This window comes from Chrysochloris asiatica, unplaced genomic scaffold (assembly GCF_000296735.1).
Source record: "Chrysochloris asiatica unplaced genomic scaffold, ChrAsi1.0 scaffold00014, whole genome shotgun sequence".
NCBI classification, from domain to species: Eukaryota; Metazoa; Chordata; class Mammalia; order Afrosoricida; family Chrysochloridae; genus Chrysochloris; species Chrysochloris asiatica.
In genome coordinates this window covers 12,252,167-12,268,458 of record NW_006408532.1, presented here as the reverse complement: position 1 = coordinate 12,268,458, position 16,292 = coordinate 12,252,167, and the positions used below count along the sequence as shown (strand labels likewise).

The window sequence follows — 16,292 nt, the reverse complement described above, 5'->3', positions numbered from 1 at the left end:
TACTATCGTACCTGATGCCAGTGAGTGCTGCCTTCGTAGCCACATGGCCACTCTTACTGATAGACCACTGGAACATCTGCCCTCCCCTCACCCTTCCTCCTTTCAGGACTCTCTCTCATGTCTTCAAATACCCGAGACTACTTGGATGACCAGTACGTGAGGAATGGGGTTGACTTGTCCCAGCCTCGCCATGGAGGTGGGAGCTGCAGGCTACCTAGAGGAAGCAGACTCCATGGTCAGACTGTGGGTAAGTGGGGGCAAGATGATGACCCCTGCTCTTGCCTGGCAGGAGGGAAGTTTCTCTCTGGTCTGGTGATAGAGGAGGGAGGAGTAGTGAGCAGAGAGGGGAGTTCACCTAAAGGTCCAGGAAACCTGCAAAGGAGTCCCATTCAGCTTTCCAAAGCAGCACTAATGAAGCTCGTGGGGAGACACTGAGAGACGGCAGGCTGCAGGCCACAGCAAAATGGTGACACAAAGGAGGGGATGAAAGGTGGAGAAGCAAATGGGGCGCAATTAGAGGCAGAAGCAGAGTGACACGCAGGCCCAGAGAGGACATCAAGGCCCTGAACAGCTCCTGGTTTTCCTAGGACATGCAGACAGAATCCTCACCCCCACTCCCGGAGTACCAGCAGCCCTCCCCTTGGCCAGCTCAGGGATATACTTACTGCCAAAGGCTGAGCCCACAGCGGCACCTGTGGGAGAGAGGAAAGGTCATTGGCTGTCACAGGAATAAGGTACCTGGCTATCTCTCCCATTCAGAGAAGGGGGCAGTGTGCTTCCTCAGCCACAGGCAATGAGACTCAAGGTCACAAATGCACACTACTTGACCTTGTTGGTGACGCTCACTCTGAGTCCACTCTGTGTAACGGCTTTGGCTAGCATCCCATTCATTTTCACTGTTGCCCAGTGAGGGAGGAACCATCATTAGCCCCATTTAGCAGATAAAGAAACTGAATCTCAGAGCCGTGGCTTACCCAATGGGACCTGCTGATAAGTGTCAAACACTGTTAGGAGATTCACGTGCATTTGTCCCATGTAATTTTAGACTTGTGGGAGCATGGTGGCTCCATACGATAAACACTGGACTGTGAACCATAAGACCAATGAATTGCACCCACTAGCTGCTCTGTGGGACATAGACAAGGCTTTCTGCTTCCACATAGATTTAAAGCCTCAGAAATCCTATACAGGGTCACTATGAGTCGGAACCAACACCATAGCACTCAACAACAACAAGGTCCTCTAGTGCAGAACAAGGAAATTAGGTGGAGTTGGGCAGGCATACTACAAGGGGTGATGGGACATCAGGGAAAATACTAGTCACGGACATGGGCCAACTGGCTGGCTGGAGCTTTGATGAGATTTACAACCAGAGAGAAACCAGGATGTTCCTATTTGGGGCCATGCAGGGGTGGTCCAATAACTTAATGAAACATAATTGTGGCAACCACCACATTAAATGCTTTCTGTGTGCCAGGCAAGGAGTCCTGGTGGCACAGTGGTTAAGTGCTCAGCTGCTAAACCAAAAGGTCAGCGATTTGAACCCACCAGGGAGGAAGATGTGGCAAAATGCTTTGGTAAAGACTACAACCTTGGACCTGATGAGGCAGTTCTACCCTGTCCTATAGGGTCGTAATGAGTTGGAAATGAGTCCTATAGGGTAGTGGGAGTCATTGAGTGGTGCAAACAGTTAAGTGTGACTATTAATCAAAAGGTTGTCTGTTGGAACCCACCCAGAGCTATTTTGGAAAATGGGTCTGGTGATCTGCTTCCCAAATGTTGCAGCCTTGAAAACCCCAAGAAGCGATTCTACTCTGTATACATGGTGTAGCTATGAGCTGGCATCAACTCAAAGGCAACTGGTTTTGGTTGGGAATATTCCGAACACTGTGCTAAGCACTCTCCTTATATGAACCCATCTATTCCTCATGACTACTCCACAATGGGGTTTTTAATATGATCTTGATTCTGGGAATGAGAAAACTGGTTGAGACCAGGAAGTGAAATGACTTGTATAAGGCCACATAGAATGCAAGCTCTTATCACCAAGCCATATTGTCCTCCTCGTATAACTGTGGTATGTGCCACCACAGAGGCCCTCCTGGGATGGACACTGTGGTCTCCCCAGTGAAACGTGTGTTGAATGTGGCCTCTCCTGGGGATCTGAGGCTGTATCAGAGGAGGCTGTATGTGAGGACAGCAGAGGGTCCAGGAAGGCCTGGAGGATGAGGCCACTGGACTTGCATTCATTCACTCAGTGTGCAAGGGGGTGGGGGATACAGCCTTGGGAAAGGTACATGCCCAGGAAGGAGTTGGTGAGGATAGGGGTGTGTGGTACATATTCAGGTGGGAAGAGGCAGGAGGCTGGGGGCAGGTGCACAGAACAGGGACGGCACTAGGAAAGGGATCTTGAAGCTGAACCCAGAAGGGTGAGCAGGGGCCAGACAGTGAGGGATAGAGGGATGGTCAGGAGTGGTCCTGGCCACAGGAGCAAATACGAAATCTGGTAGATTCAATGTCAGAAAGTGGTGGAAGGTAGGGCCATTTTGGACGGGGATCTTGTACATTGTTGGGAGATGGCGAGACAAGTCAATCTTCGGGGCAATATGGATGAGGTGGGAGCTGTAGATTCTGAAGCAGGTGAGCTCTCAGGTCAGGAGAGCCCTTGTATGTAGCACGAGGATGGAGCAGAGGGGTGGAGAGAGAAGGTGGGAAAATGGAGGGGGAGCTATTGCAGGCTGAGGGAAGAGATGCAGGAGACACAAAAGGACAGTGGTAAGAATGGTGGAGGTCCCAGGTTCAGAATATATTTAGGAGAGAGCTCACTGGGTTGGGTACATGTGGAGGGGAGGAGGGAATGCTTTCCAAGGTGACTTCCAGATCTGTATCTTGGCCCGTGGGTGTTGGTGCTCCTTACTAAGATGGGGATATAGAGCAAGGTGAGAGCAAAATCAACTCAAGTCTTGCTTCAATCTGTGTCTCTTTGGGTTGCTTTCCTGGTACTGGTTGCCCTAAGTAGCTGAGGACATTCCAGAGCATTACAAGAGAATCTCCTTGTTCTTGGCGTTTGGGTATCTCTCAGTGCATTCCCAGAGATCCATGAAGAATTTAGGATCAGAGACCAGTTCCAGGAAATTTTCTGCTATGGACTGAATTGTGTCTCCCAAAATTAATGTTGAAGGCTGGTACCTGTCCATGGGACTGAAAGAAATGAGTCTTTGAAGATGTTATTAGTTAGGTTAACATGAAATCATATAGGAGTAGGGTGGGTCCTAATCCAATCTAAGTGCCATCCTTACAAAAGAGGAGAAGAGACACAGAGACAGAGAGAAGATGACCAAGAAATGCCCAGAAATGCTTGGAGCTACCAGAAGTAGAGGGTCAGTGACAGAAGAGCAAGATCTTCAGTGAGATGGATTAACATAGAGACTGCCATAGTAGATCCAAACATGGCAATGATACGAGGATGGGGCAGAGCTGGGTAGTATTGCATTCTGTTGTACACAGGGTCATGGTGAGTTGGAAGCAACTTGATGGCATCTACGGCAACAAAAACAATCAGAAGTTGGAAGAAACAAGGCATGATCTTCTCCTAGAATGAACAGAGGGAGCAGTACCCGGCCGACACCCTGAATTTTAACTCCTGGCCTCAGAATGGTTAGAGAATAAATTTCTGCTCCTGTAAAGCCACCCAGTTTGTGGTAGTTGCTTATGGGAGCCACAGAGTGTCCCCTCTCCCAAATAAGGACACTGACTTCTCCTGCTGTGATGAGGGAGGGGAGTGTTCAAGGTAGAGGTCTCCACCAGTCCTGTCTGTCCAGTAATGGTCAGAAGGGAGAGCTGGCCTCCAGTCTGGAGGGGACAGTGGACACTCCTGGGCTTGACAGGGATCCAGGCTGTTGGTGAAAGTCTTGGTCGGTCATGCAAGTTGGGCAGACAGGAGACTTTGGAGCATCCTCTCAGGAGAAAAAGGGGACAAATGGAGGGATAGAGCTGGAAGTAATGGGGAGAAAGTGAGGGGATAGGGAGGGAAGAGGTGAGTTGAGAGGACTCTAGCCTAGATGGAAAAGAGGGAAGGCAAGACCAGGAGTCAGAGAGAAAAGAAGGAAAGGAAGGTTTCAAGTAACAAAGAGACAGGAACAGAGCTCAAAGGAGGGTTGGGGAGGCAGGCTTGTCAGGCCCTGAAGTGCGCTTTGCACCTTTGAAGTCCATGAGTGTCTGCTGTGCCTGACAAGCCACCCCTTTCAAAGGCTTGTCGCCACTGCCTTCCTGGGCACAAGCATGGCATGCCTGTCATGGCTTCACTGGGTTGCTTTCAGCTTTGATCAGTCTAATGTCATCCCATAAATCTTTCACCCATTGAGGGAGCAGAGCTCCTGTGAGGGTAGCTAGGCGGGCAGGGGGAGCTGGGGCAGGAGGCCGCCCTGGTCCTGGTGCCAGATCCAGTGAGTCACTTGAATCCTGGTACTGGTGCCTAACTCACCGGGGGTGGGCAATGAAGTGCATTGGGTCTCAGTTTGCTGATCTGGAGAGTGGGGTGGTTGTGAAGGTTAATGGCTGATGTGTATGGAATGCCTGTTACAGCCTATGGCACATAGAAACCACCCAAGAAATGTCAGATCACACATGGGTGGGTCCTAGGATCAGCCTGGGCCCTTCTCAGCATCCATTCAGTGGCTTCATGGGTTTCATGAGTCGGTGGACGTACTCCATGGCTAGACTGGGGTCTAGCCTGACTTTGACCAAATGGCCTTGATAACTTGGAGGTCTCCTGAAAAGTGTTCATGATGTGAGTGTGTGTGGGTAAACCCTGAGGGGCACACCTCCTGGCAACAGGGAGACTGAGCAATGAGAGACAGGAGCTGTGCAGAGCATGGTTGGGGGTACTGTAAGAACCACATCAGGGCTGTTTTCTGTAAGTACCCCATAACTGTTCATTAGTAGGGTGCTGCTACTTCAATTCGGCCTGGGGTGGAGGTCTCCACCACTCCACTCCCTCACATCCTGGCTGCTTTCTTCTCCGCCTTCAGGGTGAAGAAGGGGAAGGGCAGTTGCCAAAATGCTGAGCAGCAGGCAGGGCCAGAAAGGCAGCCTAGGTTTCCACAGAGTGTAGTAGTGATGGAGGTCTAGAGTACAAGGCCTGGCTCCAGGGAGCCTTGTAACAGGAGTGTGCCGGTGTGTACCCCCTCTGTGTGTGTGTATGTGTGTGGTTGCATGTGGGAATGTCTAAGTCTCTGTGTGCATGTGTGTCTGTATATCTATGTCTGTCTTTGTATGTGTGGCCATGTGTGCGTATGTGTCTGTGCTGTGTGAATGTGCTGTGTGTGTGTGTGAGAGAGAGAGAGAGATCCACAGCTCCTGGGGCTTGAAGGATGGGGCAGACCACACGAGCTGGTGGCCCAGTGGTCGGTCATGGTAGCCACTCTGTTGGTACATACACGCATTGGGGGAGCCGTGGGGTAGCGGCAGGTAGGAGCCAGCGCGCCAGGACCGCGTGCGGAAGTTCTTCTTGCACTTGCCACAGTCTGGGCCTGTGGTGTTATGTTCACACTCACACTGCAGGCTGCCCTCACGCATGGAGCACAGGTTGGCGTGTAGGCTGCATTTGCACCTGGGGGAACACAGAGAGAGAAAAGACATCAGTGAGCTGTTGCCAGGCAGTTCTGGCCCCTGGGGGACAGAGAGTCAGGAAGGGTTCTGAGGGTGCTGCAGCTGGCCTGGAGGGGACCCTGAAGGCCTTCAGTCCAACCTTCCCCAACACTCCTTATGGTAGAAAAATCCCCAACTCCTTCTCCATTGTAGGAACTGCTTTGAGCCTCTGCCCTGGCATGAAAGTTGCTCTGACTCTGCTGTTTTTCTACACTCTTGGTGGATGGTGGGTCCAGGGTTTCCTACCTCTCAATTGGAGTAGGGCTTTGAGATACCAGATGCTGGGACATTCTTATTCTTAGTCACACAGTACTGATTGCCTTAGCCATGACCAAGGTGGGTTGAGAGGTACCAAGAAATGCCTACCCACCTCTCACTGTGTAGAAGTCAGCCTGGCTGTGCATGGTGGCTCTACCCCTACTCCTAGTGGCCCAGACAGAGAGAAGCCCAGACTCCCAAAGCTTTGTCAATTCATCCAGGCATGCATTATTCATTCATTCATTCAAATATTTATAGGCAACTCATTATTCTGAAAACTGGTAAATAAAGGGAAAGAAGCAAGCATTTATCCTGCCTGTCCTATATCCACTGTGTACCTCAGGGTAGCCAAAAAGTTAATGAGGGGAAGTTTCTCTTTATCAAAGCATTCCAGCTAATCATTGAGAAAGGAGTGACAGATGGAAAGATCATTGAGGGAGACCTTCCATGAGATGGTGTCACCTAATAGCTGCAACAGTGGACTCAAACACACCAAAGGGCATGAAGATGGTGTAGGACTGGGCAACATTTGGCTCTGTTGTGTATCAGGTCTCCAGGAGTTGGAGATGACGTGACAGCAACTAGCAATGATGAATGAATGAATGAACGAATGTCTCCATGCTCCACCACTGAGAACAGCACAGAGAGACAGAGGCCCAGAGAAAGTGCTTCCAGAGGCAGAGCTCACCTCCACCTCCAGAGCAGTCTTGTCAACACAAATGGAACCTGAATCAATCAAGTCTTCAGCTCCAATGACTAGTTTATAGGCAATCCAAAGGACAGAGGAACATACTAAACACCACCACAGGGATGCAATCAACAAAGCCCAGACTGAGGGAAATGCTCTAGAAGAAATGACCCAGTGTCTTCAACAGATGAATTAAAAAAATAATTTTATATATATATATATATATATATATGTTGTTGTTGTTGTTGTCAGGTGCCATCGAGTCGGAACCGACTCATAGCGACTCCATGCACAGCAGAACGAAACAATGTTCCATCCTGGGCCAACCTCACTACCGCTGCCACACTTGAGTCCATCAATGATGCCACCTGGCTGATCCATCTCGTTGGGGGTCTTCCTCTTTTTCTCTGACTCTCCACCCTACCCAGCATGACATCCTTCTCCAGCGATTGTTTCCTCCGGACAGTATGTCCAAAGTAGGAGAGACGAAGCTTAGCCATCCTGGCCTCCAAGGAGCACTCTGGTTGCACTTCTTCCAAAACAGATTTATTGGTTCTTTTGGCAGTCCATGGCACTTTCAGTATTCTCTTCCAACACCACAACTCAAAGGCATCAATTCTTCTACGATCCTCCTTATTCATTGTCCAGCTTAGGCATCCATATGAGGCTATACATATACATATACACACATACACACACACACATATATATACAAACATATATATACTTACACACATATATCTATCTGTCTATCTATATATGGAGAGGCAATCTGTCTATCTATCTATGTATCTATGGAGAGGGAACCCAGACTAAGAGAAATCTCAAAGGTACATCAACCAGTTGTAGTCTTGCACATGTGGACTTTATGTGGCTCTTGTTTCAAATAAATGACAAAAACAAACCAATGAAAATTATATTTATAAGACAATTGAAAATTTGAGCACTATTTGCTAATCTTAACTTGATGCTTATTAGTGGGATGATGGTATTGTGGTTACATTGATAAAAACAATCGTTATCTTTTAGAGATACACACATTGAAATACTTAAGATGAAATGAGCTGATGTTTTGGATTTGCTTCAAAATAATATAGGTAAGGGGACATGGGTAGAGATACAGATGAAACAAGAAGGGTCATGAGTTGATCATTGCTGAAGTTGGGTGACAGGTATACCTGGCAGTTGATTGTAGTAGTTTGTGGTTGGAAATTCTCCATAATAAAAAGTTAAAGAGAGAAAGAGAATAGAGCGTGTGTGCTTCCGATATGGGAAGATTTCCAAGATACATCGTCAATATTTGTAAAAAGCAAATTGCAGAATAATGTGTTTAGTAGAATCCTATTTTTATTAAAATATGCAAAGAAAAATATTTGTGGGGCATCTGGTATGTACCAGACTCTGAGCTGGGCACAGTGAGTTAGTTGTGAACAAGGCAGACAGGTCCCTGCTCTGAAGGGGCACAAGGTCTGGCAGGGAGACAGTAAAAAGATCAGCAGTTTGAGAGAAGGGGGAGGAGAGATGAGTAGATGAATCACAAGGGTATTCAGAACAATGAAACTATTCTACATGATTCTGTAACTGTGAATGCAAGATGCTATGCATTTATCAAAACCCATAAAACTGAACACAGATTGAGCTCTAAGGTAAACTACACCCAAACCAAACCACTTGTTGTCCAATCGATTCTGACCCATGTCAACCCCATATGTGCAGAGTAGAACCGCAGATTATAGGGTCTTCAAGGCTATAAACTTTAGGAAGCAGAGCATCAGGCCATTCTTCAAAGGTGCGTGTGGGTGGGCTAGAACCATCAACCTTTTCATAAGTAGTAGAGTGCTTAACTGCTTGTGGCAAACTATGCACTTTAGTTAATAGTTATGCATCAATATTGCTTCAAAATGTATTACAGGAATGCAAGCTGTTGATAGGAGAAACAAAGATAGGTTTAGAGGGAGACATATGGTAACTCTACTTTCTGTGTGATTTTCTGCAAAGCTAAATCTGCTCTTAAAAACAAAGTTTATTAATTTAAAAAAATCACAAAATATTTAATTAATTTCTATTATAATAAGTGCTCATGTGTTATATGTGTTATATGAAGGAGGGTACAAACTTAGTCTAGCGGGGAGAAGGACAATCTTCCAGGGAGAACAGAATTTTAAACCAAGACCAGAAAGAGCACTAGGAGTTATCCAGACAAGTGGAGAGAACCTTCTGGAAAGAGGAACGAGCATGAGGGAGGACCTTGGGGTGGGGAGGAGCTTAACCCCTGAGGCTGTAAAGGGTCACCTGAGATGGGGCCTGGAGGGTAGGAAATGGCTAGACCATGACAGAGAGGCTGCGTTTATTCTGCCAGGGACTGAAAGTCACTGAAAGCTTTGAACGATCTGTTCTAGTTCAACTGTGGTGTCATTGGGCTGCTCCTTGGAAAATGGTTTACTTGGGGGACAAGAACCCAACTAGCTGCAGTTAGCTGGTGACAGAGGACAATGGTCTGGACTGGGGTGGAGGCACCTACTGCCCACCATGTATGCCCATCACAAGCTCCCATCATCGCAAAGGTTATGTTCTGAATGTTTAGCCAACACTTCTTCTCTAGCTCTTCATTGACCTTCTGTCTTCAGACCCCACCCCTTCCTGGAGGCTAAGTGGTACTTCTCACTGTCCCAAATCAGCTTCCTTCAATCCTCACAGATGGGGGTATTTCCCCTCAGCCTCTGCTTGCCTACATGATGCATATTTAATTTGAACTTCTTCCCATTCCCATAAATCAGTCCTGCTAGATCCTTTGTCTTGGCTCTTGCTGCCTTTCCACGGCTCCTCATTTGTCTCTGTCTGACTAGTGATGTGGGCTTGTCTGTGGGGACGGCCTTCCAAAGCAAGATGCTGAGTAGGAAACTGGGCTGCTCATCTCAATCTGGTGATGAGGCCCTGCTGTTGCCAGCCTTACAGATCCATGCTAACCCACTGACCGCTGGTTTCAGAGTCTCTGGGGTAGCCTCTCTTCTTTTCCTTGATATTAAGTACTGTGCACATGTTTTCTCTCCTTTGCTGGCAGACTTTCCTCATGTTAACTGGGGATTCCCTCATTCAAGAATTGGGGCATCCCTTTCTACCTCATGACTCATTGCCACTGAGTCAATTCCAATTCATAGCGGCCCTATAAGACACAATGAAATCCTGGTGTAGCACTACAGGTTAATGTACTGGATTACAAGGTCACTTTGAACCACAAGGTTGGTGGTTCAAGCTCACCAGCTGCTCCTCAGAAACCCTATACACAGTTGCTATGAGTCAAAAAAACGACTCAACAACAACAACAAAAGACAGAATAGAACTGCCCCATTGGGTTTCCTAAACAGATTTCCAAAGCAGCCACCCATGGAGTGACTGGTGGGTTTGGTTAATAGTCAAGTACTTGACCACTGCATTAACAGGAATCCTTGGGTGGTACAGACAATCAATGCACTCCTAGGCTGCCTTCCTTCTTCTTTTATATATTTTTAAGTTTTTATTATGAATTGAGTGATAGTTTACACGGGAGAACATCAGTTTTACACTCATCCTATTGTACTTCATTTCATTGCAATGATCACAATCCCCTGCATGCATTATCATTCAACAATATTTGCTTCAATTCCCTCTTTCTTTTTTTTGGATGTAAACCAAAACACTCAGGAATATACAATCATTCAAACAACAAAAGGGCACAACCCTGCAAACCTGCCCCCTGGTTGCCAACACACAGCCCTTCTCCCTCCATGAGTCTAGAGTCCTCATCTGCTCCCTCTCTCCACATCATCATCTCTGCCTCCATCTCTGGCATTTTCACTTCTCTGGGTAGGGTCCCACACTCCACTCCCGCTCTTCTCCCTTGATGGTTCTAGGGTCCTCTGTTCCTGGACTGTAAGATCAACCACTCACCCCTTTTTGCCATAAAACTTCTACCTTTACAGTTGCTACAGTTGCAATTGCCTCCCTTCTTCTTATAGTCTTGTTTTTACCCTCCAATTATCCTGTAAAATGGTTAAGAAAATTAAGGTGCATCTACATAATGGAATATTATACAGATATAAAATATTGGGATTTCAAAGATAACTTCAAGCCACAAGGAATGTTCTTGAAATAAATGAAAGAGGTCACACTTACCAAGTGCTGACTATGTGCCAAAGTAGGAATCTCATTTGGTTCTCTAGTGTCCACAAGTGGTGTCACTACTGTCACCTTATTTTGACAGACAGACAAGGAAATGGAGGCTCAGAGAGGTTAACTCTCTAACCCAGGGTCACAGAGCAGCTCAAAATTGTCACTGGGAATGAAGCTGACTCTAGAGTCTAAGAAGTTAACATGGGATACAACACAGATTGCAAAAAAAGCAGGACAACCAATTGTATGCATTGTAGCTTCTAATAATGTTTAAAATACATGTCATACCCAAAATACCAAAGGGCAAAAAAAGACAATATACTTAGATCCTCTTGTTAAGATGTATCATGCTCTCTGATCCCCCACATATTGTAAACTCCTCATAAATGTTCATTATTAGGGGTGGTATTACTAATCAGAACCAGAAGCCCACTGCTGACCCCGCATGCTCAGAGTCACAGTACACATTAGGGTATGAAAAACTCTGGCAAGTCTGGCAGGAAAGAAACTTATTTGATTCTGTGCAACAAAAGTTTGTTTGCTAAAGTTTGTACTTGATCTTAGAAGGTTTTCTTTTTTTCCTTCTGAATTCCTATTTAACACCTCACTGGGCTAGCTAAGGAGGAACATCCCTGCTCTCTGGAACCAAGGACACACTCCATGCTGCTGACCTGAGGAAGGAATATTTTTAGGTACCAGATACATAAGGAAAAGATTGCCATCTCAACTTCAGGTGATAACGTGGACCGTGTCTTGTTAAAAATGCATAAAAGACCAGCTGACTTTGAGAAGTATATTGTAACAATGATAATATGGAGCTATGAGGTGTCACGAGTTCTGGTGTGGTGCTGTGGGTTAATGTGCCAGACTGCAAAGTCATTTGAACTGCAAGGTCGGTGGTTCAAGCTCATCAGCTGCTCCTTGAAAACCCTATACAGGGTTGCTATGGGTTGGAGTCAACTTGGCGGCACTTAGCAACAACAACATGAGGTGTCAGAGCTGGACAAGTCTGGCAGTACAGGTGGGGAGAAGCCTGCCCAAGGTCATGTGGTTGGTTACTACTCACCCAAATCCAGATGTTCCTCCTCAGCTCAGACTCTGTCCAGGCCCCCTCCTGGCCAGCCCTGTCTCCCAGAGAAGCAGAAGAGGATGCCTTGGCCTCTCCCCACAACCTGGTTATGCCCTGGAATGATTGTGGTACCTCCTCTGCCAAGGGAGAGGACTGCCATACTTGCCAGGGCTCGTGAGGAACCTATGGAGTGTGGGGGATGCTAAGGCTAAGGCTGGCACTGAAATGGTGCCCAACACACAGTGGGTGCTTCTTAATATCCCTGATGCTTACAGGTAGCTCTGAGCAATGCTACGTCTCTCTCTATGTGTGTGTGTGGTGGTGGGGGGCAGGGGTATGGGTGTGTGTGTGAGAGAGAGGAAGGATGTGTGGACAGGGACAGGGTCTTGTGTATGTGGCTAGGCCTCTCTGGTTTTTTGTGTCTCTGTCTTTCCCTATTTAGGTGCCTGTGTCTGTCTCTCTGTGTGTCTGTCTCGGTTTCAGAGAGTTCTGGAAGATTAAATAGGGACAACCACATGCATTTTCATATCCAAAAAAATTATCTCCTGAGGTTATACCTGCTGGGCCTGAACCCTATGCTCTGCCCAACACACCTCTCTTTCCCTGGCTTGACCTCAGTGCTTGGCGTCTCTCCCACAGCCTGGGAGCCCTGACCTTGGCATCTACTGTCAGCCAGCTGGGCACTAAGACAACCCGGTTCCCTCAGAAGCAGCAGCCTAGCACTGTTGGCAGCAGGATGAAACCCACCAGCCTGTCAACCCACAGTAGCATGGACTAGTACCCCTTGAGTTATTTGGGAGTCACTGCAGGTCAGTGGTTGGGTTTTCCATCTTCCCTTTTCACCAGGCAGGTTGGGAACTGGGAAGGTGAGGAGGGGCTGAGCAGCGTGCTGAATTTCTGAGTGTTTGTGCCCTTTGTCTGTAATAACTCGTGTGTCCTATGGGACTCAACTTCTGTTCCCTTGGTTAGTTTACTCCTGCAGCTTTTTAAAGGTCAGACAGGGTGTTGAGGGCAGCCACCTGTACCCTTGGCATAGAGCGCCCAGCTTCACACCTCCCTTGTTCCCATGTAGGCTCCAGGCTAGGTGTTGGGATGGGTGTTTTGCCATTTGATTATCGTACTACATCCTAACAAAGAACCATCATCACCCCATGTCAAGTTCAATCAGGGGATAGTCTAACTCAAGGGCCTGCTCTTAATAGGCAACTGAGCAAACTTGAATATAAAACAATCTAGTTCCAAGTCTGTACTCTTAACTAAGAGGTTAGTTAAGGAAATAGGCATCAGAGAGGTTGCCCAAGGTGACACTGCTACTCAAATCCAAGTTCCTCACCCCTTAGTTCATATCTAGCCTTCAATCTCTTTCAGACCATCCAGGGATTTCCCTCCCTCACAGGCTCTGTTCCATCTGCCATTCCTACCTGTACTATCTTGGTTCAGGCCACCCTTTTTGCTTATACTCTGATTCCCGCAGCCGGCTCTGGCTGGTCTCCAGGGTTCCAGACCTGCCTTGTTGTCTACTCTTCACTGTGTAGCCAAAGTGAGTGTCCTCCTGTGCAAATCTAAGCAGGTTGTGGCATTCCCCAGTTCAAAGCCATTCTATGGCCTCCAGGGTTCACAGGAGAGAGAATAAACTCTTCTTTGGGCCCATAGGATGCTCCAGACTTGACCCTGTCCACACTCTCTCTCACATTATGCTTTGACCATGCTGCACTGTGCTCACACTGTCCAGCATGTGTTCTGATCCATCTTGCCTCTGGGCTTTTGACCCTTGCATACAATCAGTCACAATTATTGACTCTCTCATTGTACTACTCCTCATCATTAACAGTTTCCCAAAGTGGGGTACTGGTTGTTGTTGTTGTTAAGTACCATCAAGTCAGTTCCTACCCATAGCGACCCTGTATAGGGTTTCCAAGGAGCAGCTGGTGAGTTTGAATCACTGACCATGCGTTTCAAACTGACTTTGCCATGCAGCACATTAACCCACAGCACCACACCAGGGTTAATGCATTGGACTGCAAGGTCAATTTGAACCACAAGGTCAGAGGTTCAAACTCACTAGCTGCTCCTTGGAAACCCTATAGAGGGTCACTATGAGTTGGTACCGACTCGACAACATTTAACAACAACAACAAAAGCGGGGTATGCAAGATGACTGGAGTCTTAAACTGTCTTGCAGTTCATCTTGTGAGTTTAATGATTATTATTTATTATGGAGTATATAGTATTTAAAAAGTGATAAACTCACCAACACTGAGATTTCAAAAATATTGTGTAAGTGATGCCAAAATGATAAAGTATGCATTTTGATTTATAGAAAAAAGTTACATGAAGTCAATAAATAATAAATTAATAAAATGGGACATCCACATGCAAAAGAATGAAGTTGTACCCCTCCCTTACACCATATACAAAAAGTAACAAAAAACATCAAGTATCTGAATAAGAGCTAAAATTATAATTTTATTAGAAGAAAGTCTGTGCATAAATCTGTATAACCTTGGAGTAGGCAATGGTTTCTTAGAGATGACACCAAAAGCAAGAATCAAGAGGAAAAACAGGTAAGGTGGGCACCATTAAAATGAACTATTTTGTGCTTCATAAGGAAAATGAAAAGACAAGCTACCGAATGGGGGAAATTAGGACCTATACCTAGAATATAAAAAGAACTCTTGCAACTCAATAACAAAAAGATAAATAACACAATTTAAAAGTGGGCAAAGATCTGAATAGACATTTCTCCACAGAAGATCTACCAATGAGCATGTGAAAAGATGCCAATCATGTTACTGTTGTTGTTAAGTGCCTTTGAGTCCCTTCGATTCATAGTGACCCTGTATAGAGTTTCCGAGGCTATAAATCTTTACAGGGGCAGAAAGTCTCATCTTTCTCTCATGGAGTGGCTGGTAGATTTGAACTGCCAACCTTGCAGTTAGCAGCCCAATGCATAAGTCACTACACGTCAATACTACAATGGAATACTACTTCATGCCACTGTTCTTGTAAGTTGGGAAACAGGTATGGAGCAGTGAAGTAGCTTTCTGGAGGTCTCACCGTGGTAAGGGCCAGAGAGGTAGGACTTGAATCAGGAAAGCTTGACAATAAAGCCCCACACTTAACATCTGCCCTCCCCAGACTGCTGTGTTGGAAGATCAGAGCCATGACATTGGTGGGCTAAGCGTTTCCTTCTTGTTTTCTCAGAACTCTATGAAGAGTTCTGAGTGGAGAGTAGTCATCCTTTTTATATCATGGATTGTCATGAAGAACTGTCATTGACATATGAATGAACGAGTCCACATAGGTAATGCCCTGGCCATATCTCCTACATACACACCCCAGGTTAGCATGAGACAGAAGCTTCCACACACAAAAGGGGTCCAGTTGGAGTTTCCCCCCTTCTGATTTTGCCTTTTTGCTTCATTGGATCTCCCCCAGCTCCATCCCTCTGGCTCCCATAGCCTAGAATGTTCTGTCACTTACTCTGTGACCTTAGGAAAATTGTTAAGCATCTTTCAATCTCTATTCCCCGATCTGTAGAATAAGGATGGCAGTAGCACTTCCTGTTGTGGTGCTGTAGGATGAGCACTGGACTGCTAACTACAAATCCACCAAGCACATTATGGGAGAAAGGTGGGGCTTTCTACTCCTGTAAAGATTTATAGCCTTGGAAACCCTATACAGGCTTGCTATGAGTCAGAATCAACTCAATGGCAGTGAGAGTCAGATCTATAAAGCACCTGCTTAATTCCTATTAAAAAACCAAACCCTTTTCTATCCAATCAATTACAACTCCTAGTAGTCTCACAGGATGGAGTAGAACTGCCCCATAGGATTTCCAAGGCTGTAATCTTTACAGAAGCAGACTGCCCATCTTTTTCCAGCAGAGCAGCTGGTAGGTTAGAACCCACCAGTCAGCAGCTGAGCACTTAACTCCCGCACCACCAGGGCTTCTCTCATTTGTTGTTAAGTGTCGTCTTGCCGCTTCTGACTCACAGTGACCCTGTATAGGGTTTCCAAGGAATGACTGGTGGGTTTGAACCGCTGACCTTGCGGTTAGCAGCCCAGTTCTTATCCTACAGCACCACACCAGGACTCTCTTCTAATGTATAAGTTGTTGCTGTTGTTAAGTGCTGTTGAGTCCATTCTCACCCATAGCGACCCTGTATAGGGTTTCCAAGGAACAGCTTGTGAGCTTGAATCACTGACCTTGCAGTTTAAACGACTTTGCAATCTGACGCATTAGCCCACAGTGCCACACTGCACCACACCAGGAATCCATAAGCACCCAATATTTAATTCCCTATTCTTTTCCTCCATTCTCATACTTAGGAGCTGCCAGAGACAGGGATCCCAAGAACTCTGAATGAGTTACTGCATTCACTTTTTTTTTTTTTCAGGTTTTTATTGTGGATTGAGTGAAAGTTTACAGGGCAGATCATCAGTTTTACATTCAACAAATCATACACCTTGTTTCAT

The 16,292-nt window shown here is 46.4% G+C and overlaps 1 protein-coding gene across 1 annotated transcript in view; it reads right to left on the bottom strand.

Annotated features, from left to right (window-relative positions):
• The window catches only part of NTNG2 (netrin G2), a 78,222-nt gene that overhangs the window by 10,553 nt on the left and 51,377 nt on the right, over window positions 1-16,292 (bottom strand). The window contains exons 3-4 of the mRNA XM_006834993.1: window positions 5,439-5,611; window positions 666-692 (exon numbers count right to left, since the gene is read on the bottom strand). Coding sequence (XP_006835056.1) covers window positions 666-692; window positions 5,439-5,611 — 200 coding nt within the window. The remainder of the gene's footprint in view (window positions 1-665; window positions 693-5,438; window positions 5,612-16,292) is intronic.